Genomic DNA, 17,834 nt, shown 5'->3' on the forward strand with positions numbered 1-17,834 from the left:
ATAGAAATGACATTATTTGGACACATTCTTTTTGTAGAAAATCAAAATAATCTATAGATAAGTGATTAATTTAGAGTTTAGTGAGGTTTCTAGATTAACATACAAATGTCAGTGGCTTTTTAAAATAATTTTTATAGGGGTACCTGGGTAGCTCAGTCAGTTAAGTGTCTGATTCTTGATTTTGGTTCAGGTCATGATCTCATGAGTTTGAGCCCCGTGTCGGTCTCTGTGCTGACAGTGTGGAGCCTGCTTGGGATTCTCTCTCTCCTTCTCTCTCTCTGCCCCTCCTCTGCTCTCTCTCTCTCTCTCTCTCTCAGTAAATAAATATTAAAACAAAAAAAGAAAGAAATAAAATAATTTTTTATATATGAGGAAAATGCAGACTATGTCATTATCCTATGTTTACCTCTATATATAAATGAAAACGTCTCATCACAAAACTCACTGTGAGACTGTGAGCACTGAGTTAAAAAAGACAACACACAATAGACATAGCAAGGCCTGTTATAATACCTTAAAATACCAGATGTAACAAGAAAGTCCTACAAATATCCAAGAAGAAAAAAAAAATAGGTCACCTAAAATGGAACAAGAATAAACAGCATCACTGAATGCTAGAAGACAATAAATCAATACTTTTGTATTTCTGAAGACAAATAATGATTTTAAAGATAAAATTCTATACCCAGCTAAGCTGGCATTAAATTATAGATGTTTAAAACTTTGGCATTTTTGGAGATATAAGGACTTGGAAATTTTGCCCTATATATATTCCTCAGAATTATCTGAGAATATGCTCCAGCAAAAGAAAGGAGTAAACAAAAAAGAATTACACTTGAGATCCAGGATGAAGTAGATTGAGCCCAGAAGAGTGGTCAAAGGGAATCCTAGAAGACTTCTATATGGCAGGCATCGCTCAATGCAACAAGCCCAGATGAGGGGGGTAATACAGTCTTCCAGAAGGGAGATTTCTAAGAAAAAGGGCTTGATAGAACAAAGTAACAAGGGGTGGGGTAGGGAAGGGAAGGATATTGATTATAATTAAGATAGCACAAGAAAAATAAGCATAATTAGAAACCCTAGGCCACAAAAAGTCCATGTAAGGAATACATGTAATTATAATCCATTATAGTCAATATTCATAAACTCACAATAGTGTAAAAACTATTGATTGATATAACAATCATTGATATAAAAACTGCTCATTGATATAAATTTGATGATTTAATGATATTAGGAGAATAAAGGAATGGAAGATAGCATAAGATAATGAAATCCTCATCAGTTACAGCAAGAATAAATATATGAGGTCTAGACTGGGTAAGTCCAGAGAAAGAACTAAAGCATATTATTATTATTATCATTAGAGAAAGAGAGAGAGTGGGAAAGAGGGAAACAGAGAGGATCTGAGGGAGGGTCCATGCTCAGCATGGAGTCCGAATTGGGGATCATTCCTTCAACCCTGGGATCATGACCTGAGCTGAAATCAAGAGCTGGCCACTGAACCGACCGAGCCAGCCAGGCGCCCCTAAAGTATATTGTTTAGAATAAATGGAGGTAACTACCAGAAGAAACTGCTAAGAGTGTTAAAAGGCATTGCATGTGGCAAGCAGGATTTAGGAGTGGGTAAGGGGTAGACAATGTTTTTGAATATAAGCCTTAATACATTGTTTGACATGAACTGTGTGCATTTATTACTTTGATAATATTAAACATTTATTTAAAAAGAAAGATTTTTAGGGGTGCCTGGGTGGCTCAGTTGGTGAAGCATGAGCCTGCTTTAGATTCTGTGTCTCTCTGTATCTTCCCTGCTCACACTCTCTCTCTGTCTCTCAAAAGTAAATAAACAGAAATTTAAAAAGAAAGATGTTTAGTCCAGAAAGGAGGAGTGTTTTCAGAAACTGATTTTTTTTTTTTTTTTTTTTTTTTTGAGTCCTTCTGAGGACTGGGATTAGTTCTGGCTCACAGGGGGAGCCACGCTGTAACTCGGTAGCATTTCTGATCCTGTAGAGAAGGACTGATTCTCCCATCCTACAGCTCTTTACGGTTCATTTTCTCATTCTAAATAGTAAATCATCTTCAAGCCTTCCTTTTTATTCTTTTCCTTGGAAGGAGTCCTTCAAATTGAGTAAACTTCAGGCCTCACAAAACCTGGGTTAGACCCTTGGGTTTGTTGTCCTGAAGGAGTTAGGATTCACTCTTAATGTTTATTTGGTCCTTTGAGTTCTTTTTCCAGGGGGAGGCTGAAGACAGTTTTTTTTCAGTAGTTTTTACAATCCGGAAAACGGTATTGGAACCTGCTCCTCCTCTGGCTATTACCGGGAACTCAGACTGTAAGCCTTTGGGGGGCAGGAGGAGAGCTGGACTTTTGCGTGCCTTCCACAGCCCAGGTACAAAGTTAGTACAGGTTCAGTACTTACCTGTTCAAAACACAGATGGACTCAAGCGCCATTCGGAGAGTTTGGAGAATTTATGCGCGGAAGAAGGTTGCGGCGAAGAGGCCGGCGAAGCGGGCTGAGCACAGCTGCTTTCCCGAAACCCTAGGGCACCCTTCACTTCTGCTCAGGAGACGCCTTTCTGCACCGCAGTTTGAGTATGTCAGAGTCTGCTAATCTCAGCTGTCCTTACTCATAGAGTCCTACCATCTACACTTAGTCGGTTCGTAGTAGGAGATGTGCAACATTTTGTTTCAAGAATCTTTCTGGGCATGCTTTCTGTAGGGGGACTTAACATTCAGTCTGTTTGGGGGGGTTTACTTAAAATGGGGCACACCGAAGTCCAGCTTTGACAATGACTAATTCACACACCACGTGCGGACTGTTAGACCACTGCTGGGTAGTCGCCAACAACCGGCCGTCCACCGTTCCATGCGACCCCTGCACGCCCAGACCACCTGCTGCAACCTCGAGGCGCAGCCCGGACACTCCGCGACCTCTCCGACATGGCGCCCGCGGGGCGTCTGCAGGCGGCGGCCCAGGAGCCAGACGCGCCAGACCTTCCCAAGATGGCGGCGGCGGCGGCGGCGGCGGCGCGCAGGGGGCGGGGTTCCGCCGCCGGGGGCGGGGCAGGCCAGCCAAGGGGTCGGGCTTGCGGGGGCGGGCCCCACCGAGGTGGGCAGCCCCAGCGCGCCTGCGCGGAGCGGCCCTGCGCGCAGTGAGGCAGTGGCGGGGGAAGGCACCGGCGGGGCCGACAGGAGGCTTGAAGGAGGGAAGCGGGCGAGCGGAGTCCCAGCGCGCGCCGCGGCCGCCCGGGCGCCCTCCCCTTCCGGGCGTGAGGCGCCGTGTGGAGCCGAGCGGACCCGCCGCCCCAGCCCGGCCCTGCCCCGGCTCCAGCGCTCCCGTCGCGGGGGCCCGCGTTCCTCAGCACACCCGGCTCCAGGCGCCCCCAGAGCCTGCCCCCGGCCCTCCGAAAGCCCCGGCGCCGGCCCGGGCCCTCGGCGGGAGGATGACGGAGCTGCAGTCGGCGCTGCTACTGCGAAGACAGCTGGCAGGTGAGAGCGGGCTGGCGGCCGTGCGCCGGGCCGGGCCCGGGCCGCGGGGAGCCGCCGCCGCCAAGTCCTCCCTCCTCCCGGGCGGGCGGCCGCTGGCGAGCCCGGGGCGCCTGTCCGGCCGGGCCCGGCACTTGGCCGGCGTCGGGAGGGTGCCGGGGGCGGGGACGCGCCCCGCCGCGGGGACCAGGACCGGGCTCGGCGCCCGCCCCCTCCCCCACCGCCCGGTGGGACGTTGCGGGGGAGGGGCTGCGGGTCTCCGGAGGGGCGGGCCCGGGCTCAGGTGCGGCGGGGGCCTCGGGACCCCGGGGCCGGGCGGGGCGTGCGGGCTCGCGGGGGGCCGCGGCTGCGGGTCGGGCGGGGCCCGGGAGGGCGAGGGGAGGCGGCCCCCCGGCCGCGGAGGGGAGGCGCGCAAAACTTCTGGCCGGCCGCGCGGCGCCGCGGAGTTGGGGCGGACAACAAAAGCGCCGGCCTCGGCTGTCGCGCCGCGCGGGTGCCGGACAGGCCGGCGGGTGCGGGACGCCGCCCGGTTGCCTGCGCCTGGCACGGGCCCCGCCGCCCGCCCGCGGAGGGTGGGAGCGGGCTGGGGAGCCGCTCGCGGCCGGCCCCGGGCTTTGTGCTCCGAGCGCCGCGGCCCCGGCGCCGGCCTGCGGAGCCCCGGGCTGCGGCCCGCGAGCCTGGCCTGGGGCGGCGGCCGGGGCGGCCTCCCCGGAGGTGCCTGCGTCCCCCTCCCCCATTGTCCCGGCCTCCGGCCGTTTGCGGCTTCCAGGTTGACTTTTTAGGGGGTTGGCTCCGACTCCGCTAGGACTGGGCGAGCGGGGCATGCGCACTGGAGGCGGACGTGCGCGGAGTGCGCGCGGGGGGGGGGGGGGCGGGCTGGTGGCTTCACAATGCCGCCCCACGTGCTGCCAGATTTAAAGAGAAATGGGCCGGCGGCGAGTCCCGCGGTGCTCCGTCTGCTCCGGCGGGTCCTCTCCGCCCCCCAGGCGGCCCGCAGCGCCCGGCCCGGTGCGCCAGCCAGAGGCGGGCGTGCACGACTCCGGGCTTGACACGGGCTTCCTGGGGGGGGAGTGAGGTGTTGGCTAGATCACCTTTATGGCTTCTTAAGGAAAAGGTTGTCAGGGGCTGTAACAGATTGTATAATTAGGTTTATTATTAGACCATGAGCAAGCAGGTTTGGACAAGTATTAAAGTTCTGGATGCTCAGGAGGAGTGGCGTCAAGTGAATGGAGAAGTTCTAGCGACACTTAAGATTCGCCAGGAATAATGTATCGGGAAAGCTATGAAACAGTAACCGTATTGCATCTTGTATTTGCAAACACATCTTAGTGTTTGTGTATTGTTTTGTTTATTTTGGAAGAAGGAATTAAGATTTTTTTTTTTTTTTTTTTTTGGTCTCGCAAAGAATTCCATGATCAGTGTGTTTCTTACGTGCTGAGCTATTAAGCAGTATTGGAATACGAAGTCAGTATTAAAACAGTCCTCAACTCTTACATAATGGGAAAGATAGAGATTTTAGAAGGTGTAAGTTAACGCAGTTACTAAGAAAGTGAAGTATGACTAATAACGGCAGCGTTTCAAAACTATTTTCCTACTCAGCTCTAGATTTTGCTGGCCTCTCGGTTCAGTTTTGCACTTTTTGGCCAGTTTGTTGATAAACTGTTTTCCAAAGCTATTTATTAATGGTTGACTTTTTAAAAGATTTTATTTTATTTTTTTTTAAAGTTTGTTTATCTTGGGAGAGAGAGCGCGTGTGCTAGTGAGGGAGGTACAGAGAGAGAGAGGGAGAGAATCCCAAGCAGGCTCCACACAGTCAGCGAAGAGCCGGATGTGGGGCTCTGAAGTCAGGAAACCGTGAGAATATGGCCTGAGCCGAAACCAAGAGTCAGTTGCTTAACCGACTAAGCCACCCAGGCGTCCCTTAAGGTTTTATTTTTAAGTAATCTCTACACCCATGGTGGGGCTCAAACCCACAACCCTGAGAACAAGAGTCACAAGCTGCACCCACCTAGCCAGCCAGGTGCCCCAGGGGTTGACTTTCCATAAGGCACATCAAAACATGCTTTAAGGTTGGAGGAGAGTATGTATTAGTTGGTAATTTTTCAAGCTCAATTATAAAGTTACTTAACTGCTGATTAATTTTTCTTGCCTTCTTGATCAGAAATAATGGACTGTTCTTAATTTCTTAAATATTTGGAGGATTTTAATTAACAAGTGCAAAATATTAGGCCAAGGCAGTGTATTAAGTGAGAGTTTAAATATCCCATTCATCCATTCATTGGAAAGCCTTGATAACTACTCACTAAAATAAAGGCCCTGTTTGTATGTTAGTAGTACATTGTTTGAGTTTTGTGGTTCTTCAGATATCATTTGAAAACAGGAAAGAATGGTAAACTGTAATCTCTTGAAATCATTTAGAGTGAGCTTTGAAAGGCTTAATGATTAAAAATTTTGAAATGTACCGGGGCGCCTTGGTGGCTCAGTCGGTTGAGCGTCCGACTTCAGCTCAGATCATGATCTCACAGCTTGTGGGTTCGAGCCCTGTGTCAGGCTCTGTGCTGACAGCTCAGAGCCTGGAGCCTCCTTCAGATTTTGTGTCTCCCTCTCTCTCTGCCCCTACCCCCCCACCCCCACTCACATTCTGTCTGTTTCTCTCAAAAATAAATAAACATTAAAAAAATTAAAATTTTTTGAAATGTATTGAATTGAGTAGACGCAACCTGTAAGCCATTCTGGCTGCTAGAATTTCAGACACTTAATAACAGTAGTCAACAATGGTTACGTATATTGAGGTCAGCCCTTAAAGGGTTTTACTTCATTACTTGAGGGGAGAATTGTGGGGTGTGTGTGTGTGTGTGTGTGTGTGTGTGTGTGTATGAGTGTGATTTGTTTTGTTGGTAATTGTAATGAAGAACCTGGCTCCTTTGGTTGAAGAGTTTCTCAGACTTGGGACTACTGACGTTTTGGATGGATACTGTGGGGGCCTGTACTGTGTATCAGAGAATGCTTAGCAGCATTCTTGGCCTCTACCCACCAGATGCCGGTAGTAGTACACCCCCTCCGTTGTGACAACCAAGAATGTCTCCATTGCCAGTGTCCCCTGAGGGCTTAAAATCAACCTAGGTTGAAAGATTACTGGTTTAAAGGTGTTTTAGTTAAGACCATTATACTATTGTAAAGCAAGTAAGAACACCTGACTGATGAAATCAGATAGGTTGTGTGTTTCTTCCTGGATATTATTAGACTCTGACTTACTCCTTTGGATTCAGCAGCAGCGCATAATGCTACACCCTAAGAAATCTGATACACCAGAGATACTTCACAGTTATTTCAATTTTGGGGAAGGTATTATAAGTCCTGGTTAAAAATACAGAGCATAAAATGGTATAGTCTTTCCACTCCCCCCAGGGAACCCCGTGTCCTTTTCTTGGAAATAGCCTGGCTATCATGATAATTTCCTGTGTGCCTTTTCAGAGATTCAGATTATTGTATATACATTTATGTGTATACATTTTTATTGAGGACTAACATGTACTGGTCACTGTGCTACTTTACATATATTATCTCATTTAATCCTCCCAATAAGGAAATAGTGACTTAGGTTGAGTTACTTGCAGAAAGTCAAGTGGTACTAAGTTGAGTGGTACTGCTACATTCAGGTTGAGGGCCTTTTTATTTTGGAGACATTGTTTTTATTTATTTAATTTTAATTAATCAATTAGACTTTATTGTTTTAATTGCCTATGTTGCCTCCCAGGAAGCAATAATTAACACAAACGTGAAATAGCGTTTTATAAATTTAAGTATTAAGAGTTAATTTATCCGGTAACTACCAAAATGATTATGGAAATGTTCCCATCTTAAATTTATCGTATAAAATACTACATACACATTAAGATCTAAGTGATATTCTTTTTTTCTTTAATGTTTATTTTAGAGAGAGAGAGCGCGAGCATGCGCACATATGGCGGGGGGGGGGGGGACAGAGGATCCAGAGTGGGCTCAGCACTGACAGCAGAGAGCCCTATGTGGGGCTCAAACTCACGAACTGTGAGATCACCACCTGAGCCAAAGTCAGACACTTCATGGCCTGAACCATCCAGGTGCCCCGATCTAAGTGATATTCTTAAGGTAATCATAAAAAGATATTTTAGCCATTGTCAGCTTCAGGCCAGCGTCATAGGCTGAAGGAAGTGCTAAGCTTTTTGGTGTTGGTGGTTAACTATGAGAAAAATTTTGGGCTATTTGCACTTTCTCTCTTCAATCATACTAAATTTTATGGTATGACAAACATAAGGAATAAGAACATGATTTTGTTTTTAAGATTACTGGAGTTTGTTTTTTTAACTTTGAGAACATAGGTTTTCAGTAGTTAGGGTTTTATAGACACCTGTCATTCCAGTACTAGGAAGAAGAATCCTGTTATACTTTAACAATAAACTAATTGAGCTTCTTTTACTGTAGAAATTTTGATTGTTAATTTTAAAGTAACCTGGAAAATTCCCAAATCATCTTCTCCTTGGCTACCCATGTAAGTAGGTTGTTTTGATGAGTTAGTTATGTGCAGATTTAAATGTGCAAGGGAATCATTTGGGAAATACAGATTCCTAGTCTCATGCGCAAAGATTCTGTACATCTTGATGCTCAAGAAAATCCACTTTTAAATTTTTAGTTTTTTTATTAAAAAAATTTTTTTAAGATTTTATTTTTAAGTAATCTCTGCACACAATATGGAGCTCTAATTCACAGCTCTGAGATCAAGAGTTGTAAGCTTACCTTGCTGAGCCAGCCAGGTGCCCCAAGAAAATCTTATTGTTAAAGGAGTACTGTGGGTGGCTGTGAGGCCAGGGATTTGGAGCCATGCTGCAGTGGGTGCTCTGAGCGGTTTCCCCGAGCCAGCTGCCTGCACTTCCTGGTTTTGTGATGTGCTGTGCTATGGGCAGCCCTGGTGTTTGTAAGATGTTCAAAGAATACACTTAAAAGGAGGAATAAGAAAGGTTTAATGTTTTTTGGCCTTTCTAGAATATATTGGCACACTGACATACAAATTCCATTGACAGTTTTAAACAAGCAGATATAGAATAATTGGCTAGTGACAGGAATACTCTAGTATTCTGGGTGATGAACATAGTATTTAATATATATTTTTAATATTAAGTATTAATCTTTTTTTTTAAACATCAAAAAGTTGTTTTTAAGTAATCTCTACTCCCAGCGTGGGGCTCAAACTGACAACCCTGAGATTAAGAGTTGCATGCTCCACCGACCCAGCCAGCCAGGCTTCCCTTAACCATTAATATTCTTAATAGTTGTTAACTGATGTGGAAGAAAATGTGTCAAAATATGGAAATGGAAGGAAAGTCTAAAAGTAAATGTATAGTGCATCACACTACTAATTGTTTAACAGTTTGGGAATTTTTATATCCAGGAATAATTCCTCTATTATAGCAATAATGCAACTTTTGCATATTTTACTATGTTGACAGAGAAAAGAGTGTGCGTGAAGCAAATACAAGTATGTACTGAGGCTGAGGATGCAGCGTCGGGCAGGTCGCATTCCCTGTGGTGGAGGAATCCTGTGTCTGATGTGTTGCATCACAGAATCTGAAGCAGCCTCCTTGTGCTGTGTATACGTGTGTCAGATCATTCTGTTGTGCACCTTAGAAGTACACAATGTCATATGGCAGTTGTATCTCAATGAGACTGGGGGAAAGTCTTAATATTTTAGTGAATAAGTGAATTTTCTTAACATTAGGGCATACATGATTTTTAACTAGTAATTTCTATCATTCAGTGAATCTTTTTGATAATGCAGTGAAATTTAGTTTTTTATAAATAATGGTAGTTTAATTTTCTATAAACTACTTCAGAATGAAACATACTTTCTACATTAGTCTTTTGGTTTTTAAGTTTTTCAATTTATTTTTTATTTTAAAGTTTACTTTGAGAGACTGTGCTTGCATGTGGTGTGAGTGGGGGAGGGGCAGAGGGAGAGGGAGAATCCCAAGCAGCCTTCGTGCCATCAGCACAGAGCCTACACCGTGTGATCATGACCTGAGCCAAGATCAAGAGTCGGTTGCTTAGGTCGTTTACGCCGCTTAGCCGACTGAGCCACCCACGCGCCCTTACAGTAGTCTCTTGTAATGGTTGACCTCACTTTCTTTTTTTTTTTTTTAATTTTTTTTTTAACGTTTATTTATTTTTGAGACAGAGAGAGACAGAGCATGAATGGGGGAGGGTCAGAGAGAGAGGGAGACACAGAATCTGAAACAGGCTCCAGGCTCTGAGCTGTCAGCACAGAGCCCGACGCGGGGCTCGAACTCATGGACCGCAAGATCATGACCTGAGCCGAAGTCGGATGCTTAACCGACTGAGCCACCCAGGCATCCCAACCTCACTTTCTAAAATACTGCTGACTATATTAAAATATTAAAGTAAATTCTACAATTGTAGATATTAGTGTTTAGTGTAGTCTGTATTTGCTATGATGTAGTCCCAAAGTATATAGTTTTATTATGTAGTTTCTATGTTAATACACATTCTATTTAGTGATACGTTTGTATGTAGTCATGAAATTAAGATGTCTTGATGATTAATAGAGTGGTATAGTGTTGGAAACCTGGAAATTCATTGACTCCCACTATATTGTTGCTTTTTTTATTAAAATTTTTTTAATGTTTATTTAATTTTGAGAGAGAGAGAGAATATGAGCAGGGCCAGGGCAGAGAGAGAGGGAGACACAGAATCGGAAGCAGGCTCCAGGCTCCAAGCTATCAGCACAGAGCCGGACACGAGGCTTGAACTCATGAACCACGACGAGATCATGACCTGAACTGAAGTCAGATGCTTAACCCACGGAGCCACCCAGGTGCGCCTGTTGTTGCTTTTTGATTTCCTTTTCTTAGGTGGAGTGTTTGTTTACGTTATCAAGATGAGTTTCAATCTTCAGATTATTTGGTTTTGGGTTCCTCAGTGCAAGGTTTTTTTGGGGGGGATATACTAATTTTATGGTTAACTGTAGTGTGGATGTGTTCTTGCTTCAAGCAAGTAAATACTAAGCGTTCCTTTGTTTTAATGGACTCTGTTCCGTTTAGGATGAAAAATTTTGTCTTTCTTAATTACTGAGAAATTTTTTTGTTAGAATTTGAAACATGAAATGACCTCCAACGTTCTATTTAATGCTATCTTTGATTGGTTTATGGGAAGTGACTTCTCAGAGAGAAAAGCAGAGAATATGCGTATGGAAATGGTCTGGCAAGGTAAACTTAGCGTAGTTACATCTGGTTGATGGCATTTCAGGTACAGAGACGTACAAATAAGAAAAAGCAAATCTTTTGCAAATTATGGTAACGAACAGATGAGAATGATAAAATGCATTTTTAGAAAATAAGATGCATGCATGTTAAAATACAGCATTATAAACTTTCCCCCTAGTGCAAGATAGTATTAGCCTTACTCAAGCAAATTAGAAATTTTTATCAGTGCTGTTCCACTGTCAGATTCTGGCACTCCAACTGCTGGGGAAATTACCATAATTGTTGTTGCTGTAGAGGTGTATACCTCTCTTTATGATGTGAGGGTCTAGAAAATAAGTGAAAAGTTAGTTTATGTAAGAGAAAAGTTTCACCTTTTTTATTCCATCAGTGTCTAATAACTTAGAAAAACAGCTACTGTTCCTTCTTTACTTTTTGTCTACTTCTCCATTGGTTAGGGGTCTGTTAAAAGTGTAAACAACAGAGGAGCCATTTAAATTTTTACCTGGCAGCTGTTTTTGCTTTAATCTTGTAAAGTAAGCATTGCTTTTAAAGAACAACTTACCACATTTAGGATTTTTTCCCAAATGTTCTTTATGATAGGAGACACTGCTTTGATTTGATTTTGAAAGTGCTTACGCCTTTTGTGCTTCATCATTCTCTTATTCTTATGTGTGGTGCGCATATTAGGGTTTCTAGTTCAAGACCGTGTGGTGCCAAGTGAAGGTTTTATCGAAAGCATGAGGCATGGAAGGATCTATTGGTAGACTGGGCGTCATCAGCATTGAAAAGTTATGTTTGCGAGAGACAACTGAAAAGGCAAGCTACAAACTGGAAGAATAAGAATATTTGCAATCTAAATATCTGCTGAAGGATTGATGTAGAATAAATGAAGAACTCTCAGAGTTCAATAGTATGAGAAAACGGTCCATTTAGAAAATGAGCAAAAGATATGAACAGACATTTCAGATGGCATATAAGCAAATGAAAACATATCCAGTGTTATTGACCGTGAGGCAAATGCAAATTTAGACCACACTAAATTATCACTACATATCTACTAGAGTAGCTATAAATAAATAAATAAATAAATAAATAAATAAATAAATAAAACACCAAATGCTGTCCAGGGATGTGGGGAAAGTTCTCTCTCATGTGATGTTGGTGGAAAGGTGAAACGGTACAGCCACTATTGAAAACAGTTTGTAATTTCTTACAAAACTGAATAGGCACTTACCTCACAACCCATCAAGTGCACATTTGGGCATTTATTTTAGAGAAATGAATCTTATGTCTTTGTAAAAGTCTACATGTGAACGGTCAGGGTAGCTTTATTAGTAATAGCTGAAAACTGGAAGACAACCCAGGTATCCTTCTGTGGGTGAATAAACTGTGGTACATCCATACGTGAAGTAGACTTATCAGCGATACAAATAAACACACTGTTGATACACAGAACAACTTGGATGATCTCAAGGGAGTTATGCTGAATGAGGGGGAAGAAAAAGCTGATCTCAAAGGGTTACATACTGTACGATTCCATTTATGTGAAATTCTTTTTATTGTGATAAAAAACATAAATTTGACCATCTTAGCTGTTTAAAAAAATTTTTTAATGATTATTTATCTTTCAGAGGGAGACAGAGCACAAAGGGGGGAGAGATAGGGACACACAGAATCGGAAGCAGGCTCCAAGTTCGGAGCTGTCAGCACAGAGCCCCACGAGGGGCTTGAACTTGTGAACTGGGAGATCATGACCTGAGCCAAAGTCGGACACTTAACCGACTGAGCCACCCGGGCGCCTCCCCCACTTAAAATTTTTTTTTTAATGTTTAAAAGGGGAGGGGCAGAGAGAGAGGACCATCTTAACTATTTTTAAGTGTACCATTCAGTAATGTTAAGTGCATTCACATTGTTGTGGAACATCTCCAGAACTTGAAAAACTGAAGCTGTTTACCCATTAAACAACTGTCCCTCTCCCCTCTCCCCTCCCCCCTCAAAACCATCATTTTGCTTTCTGTTTGTATGAGTTTGATAACTTTACCTCCTGTAGATGGAGTCCTACCGTGTCTGTCTTTTTCTGACTGGCTTATTCACTCAGTGTAACGCCCTAACGTTCACCCACATTGGAGCATGTGACAGGGTTCCTTCCTTTTTAAAGCTAGATAATGTTCCCTTGTTTGTGTCTGCCACGTTTTGTTTATCCCTTCATCCAAGATGTGCATCTGGGGCACCTCCTCCTCTGGGCTGTTGTGATTATTGATGCCCTGAACATGGGTGTGCTGATATCTCCTCAGAATCCTGCTTTCAGTTTTTCTGGCTGTAAATTCAGAAGTGGGATTGCTGGATCCTATGGTAGTTCTGTTTTTTGTTTTTGTTTTTTTAAGTAGAGTATTTTTAGAGCGGCTTTAGGTTCACAGCAAAATTGAGCAAACAGTACAGAGATTTCTCATACACCCCCAGCACTCCCGCCACATAGTTTCCCCCATCATCAACACCCCGTGAGTGGTGACTGTGTTGCAGTTGGTGAGCCTGCCCTGAGCAGTTCTGTCTTGTTTTGAGGAACTTCGTGTTTTGCATAGTGGTGGCTTAGTTCACACTCCTGCCAGGAGTGCAGAAGCCTCGTGAATTCTTCCCACATCCTCGCCAGCACTTGTGATGACCCGTTGTTGTTGTTGTTGTTGTTGTTGTTGTTGTTGTTGTTGTTGTTGTTTGACTGTAGACGTCCTGATGGGTGTTAGGTGACAGCTCGTGGTTTTCATATGCATTCGTCTGATGATTTGTGATGTTGAGCAACTTTTCATGTGCTCACCGCCCCTTTGAACAGTTGTCTTTGGAGAAATGTCTGTTCAGTCCTTTACCCATTTTTGAATCAGATTATTTGATTTTTTTGTTGTTAAATTATAGGAGTCCTTTCATTAAAAGTTTTTTTAACGTTTACTTTTGGGAGGGGGCGGGTAGGGAGGGAGACAGAATCTCAAGCAGGCTGCACGCTGTCAGTGCAGAGCCTGACCCAGTAGGGGTGGGGGGCTCGATCTCAGGAACTGTGAGATCAAGACCTGAGAGGAAATCGAGAGTTGGGTGCTCAACCAGTTGAGCCACCCAGGCGCCCTAAGGGTTCTTTTGAATGTGTGTGTGTTTTTTAAGTAGGCTCCACGCCCAGCTTGAGGCTCAAACTCACCCCGAGATCAAGAGTCGCACGCACCACTGACTGAGCTAGCCAGGTGCCCCGGTCTGAGTTCTTTGTGTGCTGTGGATATTAGCCCTTTATTAGGTGATACACGCGATTTGGGAGCATTCTCTCCCTTCCACGGGCTGCCTCCTCTCTCTGCTGTGTCCTCTGACGCACAGTGGGTTTTGAGTTTGATGCTCTGTTTGTCTGCGTTTGCTTTTGTTTCCTCGGCTTTCGTGTGGTGTCATCAGGCTCCTGTGTGCTCTCCTAGTAGTTTTACAGTTTAGGTCTTAGGTGTAGATCTGTTAGCCATCTTGGGTTGATTTTTGGTGCACGGTGTAACGGAAGGGTTCAACTCCAATCTCGTGCACACGGACGTCCGGTTTTCCCGTCACCATTTGTTGGAGAGGCTGCCCGTTCCCACGTGAATGGTCTTGCTACCTGCATAGGATTCTTGAAATGACACACTTCTGGAGATGGAAAACAGATTTGTGGTCGTCAAGGGTTAGCGGCCGCCGTGGTGTGTGGCACGAGGGTCTCTGTGGCTGTGGCACAGTTTTGTGTCTCGTGGTGGTTACACAAATCTGCAGATGTGATCACACTGCACAGAGCTGTCTGCACAGTGAGTGATGGAATAAATCTAAATAAAGCGCGTGGACTGTGTTGGTGTCGGTTGCTTCGGTTCGATGTCCCGTGGTGATGAGGCTACTGACGTCCTGGGCAAAGCGTATCCAAGGCCTTTCTGTGCTGTTTTTTCCGTTGAAAGTATAGATCTGTATTTCAAAATGAATAGTTTTTAGAATGTCACCTGTAGCCAAAGCATTTTTATCAATCTTTTTTCATGTAGAGAACACCCATTTTAAACTTACTTCATCATTACAAACAATAACATAATTGTCACATTAACACTTCCAAGGAACAGGAAATTGAAAGAGACTGGTGTAGTTTGAGATAGAAATTCCATCTTAATTTTGAATAATCCTTTTGTAGACTTGTTGTGCTGCCATTTGGAAAGTGAATGAAAGGATCAGCATGAAAGTTGATTTATTGAGCTCTTGTGTGCCGCTGCATGAGAAACGCAGAGACAATCTAGTACTCCTACCTTGAGGTGCTGTGTTTAGTAGAGGTTGATGGACATGTAAACAAAAGGTCAGTGCATATGATGAGTGCACATATAGATGTGTGGAAGGAATGGAACGTAGCCCTGAGAAAGGAGGGAGTAATTATGGGGGAGGGGAGCACGTGCGGTCAGGGAAGGCTTCCTAGGAAAAGGACTATATTTGAGTACATCAGAATCTCTTAAGAGCATTAGGTTGTATACTTTTAAGAGATCTTTGCATCTGGGGCACCTGGGTGGCTCAGTCAGTTAAGAGTCTGACCTCGGCTCAGGTCATGATCTCATGGTTGGTGAGTTTGAGCCCTGTGTTGGGCTCTGTGCGCCGACCCTGTGGAGCCTGCTTGAGATTCTCTCCTCCCTCTCTCTGCCTGTACCCCATTTGCGCATGTGCGCGCTCTCTCAAAATAAACTTGAAAATCTTTGCGTCTGTCATGTAAAGACAATAGTAATTAGAATTAGTTGATACGATGGGCAGAAATGTAAAACAAATAGATGTTTCTGAGACAGCTAACCCTGTTGAAGATTTCCAAGCAGATAGTCTGAACACAACTTTTAAGGGATGGCGGCAATTTGTAATTTAAGAAGGCCCTAAAATGTATGTATGTAAGATATATAAACTGATTCAAAAGAACAAGGAGGGCAGGAAGGAAAAAATTCAGTGAGTGCTTGTAATATACTCTTCCTGATCCTAGGACTTTCCATGTGTGGTCACACTCAGTTCTCACAGCAAATCTTTGAAGTAGATGTTACCACCTTTTTGAGATAAGGAAATTGAGGTTTATATTTGATCTGGTAATTTCCCCCAGGCTAACCCCGATGGAACTGGGTGGCAGACATAGGGCTGTCTGCTGATGAAGCCTGAGCCCTTTACCGATCAGCGGTTTCTTAGGACTTTTGACAATTTAATAAGAGTTAAAGACCTTTTCCTGAGAAAATTGTACATACACAAGTTTGGGTATAATTTCAGAGAGTTTTCTGATCTCTTGAGTGAAGCTCATTTGTGTATATGTAGTGCTGTCTCTTACATCCTTCATTCAACAAAGTTGATAACTGGTTTTGTTTTCGTGTGCTGTAGGGATGCCAAATGAATACGGTATTGTTCTTTTGTTTCCAGTCACTTGTATTCTGTAGAAATCCCCTAAGAGGCATGCTTTAAAGTATCAGAGAAAGTCTAGGAATGGTTACTTCTTACCTGTCTGGTTCATGGGTGGTTTTGAGGAGTTGGTGGCATTTGTGCTTGACTTTAAGAGCATATGTAAACTTCGATCACATATCTAGGAACATATTTAACACTGAGGGAAAAGAGCAAGCAAGACAGAAGGTTTGTACTGAAAACAATTCAATGTGGTTGGAGTATGTGATAAACTGAACTAGTGGGAAAACAATATTTGGAATGGTGGGTATTTGTGGAAAATCTTAAAAGTGTCGCAAGTGTGAAATTCTATTTGAGGAGGGGGAAGTGGTATGATCAAAGTGTGTTGGACCTGAGCTTCTTAAGTTATCTGTGATGAAAGAGCAGCTTTTTTTTTTTAAGATTGTATTTTTTTTTAATATATATATTTTTTAACGTTTATTTATTTTTGAGACAGAGAGAGACAGAGCATGAACAGGGGAGGGGCAGAGAGAGAGGGAGACACAGAATCTGAAACGGGCTCCAGGCTCTGAGCGGTCAGCACAGAGCCTGACGCGGGGCTCGAACTCACGGACCGCGAGATCGTGACCTGAGCCGAAGTCGGCCACTCAACCGACTGAGCCACCCAAGCGCCCCTTAAGATTGTATTTTTAAGTAACCTGTACACCCAGCGTGAGCCTCAAACTTAGAACCCCGAAACTGAGAGTCACATGTTCCACCAACTGAGCCAGCCAGACACCCTGAAAGACCCACTTAAAAAAGTTCTAATTAATTATGTAATGATACTTAGAAAAACAATAAAAAATGAATTAGAAAGAGACGTAAATTTGAGCCTACTTTATAATATTAGGTTCATATGCAGTGACTGCATGAGTTTCTAAATGCTTGCTTGGCATCACGTGTCACGGACCAGTAACGGTTTTCTGCATCAGCGCCAGTTAATGGAGCATATTTGGAGTCTCACTGCTCTGGACAGGGTGGAGAATGACATTTAGATGATGTTCTCTCCATGAGGACAGAGATTATTCAAGTATAATTCACATGCAGTGTTCCACTTCGGTCCTAGGATACTGGGATTCAGCAATTCTATGCGTTTCTCAGTTGCCCATTGTGCTCATCATGACGAGCGTGCCCTCAGTCCCCTTCACCTGTTTCCCCATCCCACCACCGAGGACAGAGGGTTTTGTTTTTGACTGTTGACATCACAGATGCCTTAGAAAGGTGATTGAAACATAGCATAGCAGGCGACCAATAAATTATTGAATGGATTAGAACTACCTTACTGGGGCCCTGCCCCGCCGCCCCCCCGCCCCAGGACTTCAGGACATGTGAACTAAATCTTTTAAGATAGGAAGCAAAACAATTGGAATACTTCCATTTCGTAAACAGTTCTTTCTGTATGCCTGGCCCTGGGGTTACATGATACAATCCCTGGCTTCCCTATCTAGTGGGGAAGGCAGAGATTTATAGACAAATATTGGTTAATAGACATTGTTGCCCTTTTTAGAGGTGTAGCTTTGACCAAATGACTTTTGTTGGAATGCCTTCCCGGTCTCAGCAAGGTCCTAATTTTTTCTCTCATAGCAGTTTCTTTAATGGACAGTTCTACCTACTATGGCTGTGGTTTTCCCAACTCTATAAATTGCCACAAAAATGAAGGTGTCCTTTCCACC

General features: G+C 44.1%; 1 protein-coding gene across 1 annotated transcript in view; it reads left to right on the top strand.

Annotated features, from left to right (window-relative positions):
* Positions 1 to 3,138: 3,138 nt before the first annotated feature.
* Positions 3,139 to 17,834, top strand: part of UBE2G1 (ubiquitin conjugating enzyme E2 G1) — a 103,856-nt gene continuing 89,160 nt past the window's right edge. Inside the window, exon 1 of the mRNA XM_053893244.1 lies at positions 3,139 to 3,490. Coding sequence (XP_053749219.1) covers positions 3,445 to 3,490 — 46 coding nt within the window. The 5' untranslated portion in view covers positions 3,139 to 3,444. The remainder of the gene's footprint in view (positions 3,491 to 17,834) is intronic.

This window comes from Panthera pardus, unplaced genomic scaffold, assembly GCF_024362965.1.
Source record: "Panthera pardus isolate Hobbes unplaced genomic scaffold, ASM2436296v1 HiC_scaffold_3, whole genome shotgun sequence".
Taxonomy (NCBI): Eukaryota; Metazoa; Chordata; class Mammalia; order Carnivora; family Felidae; genus Panthera; species Panthera pardus.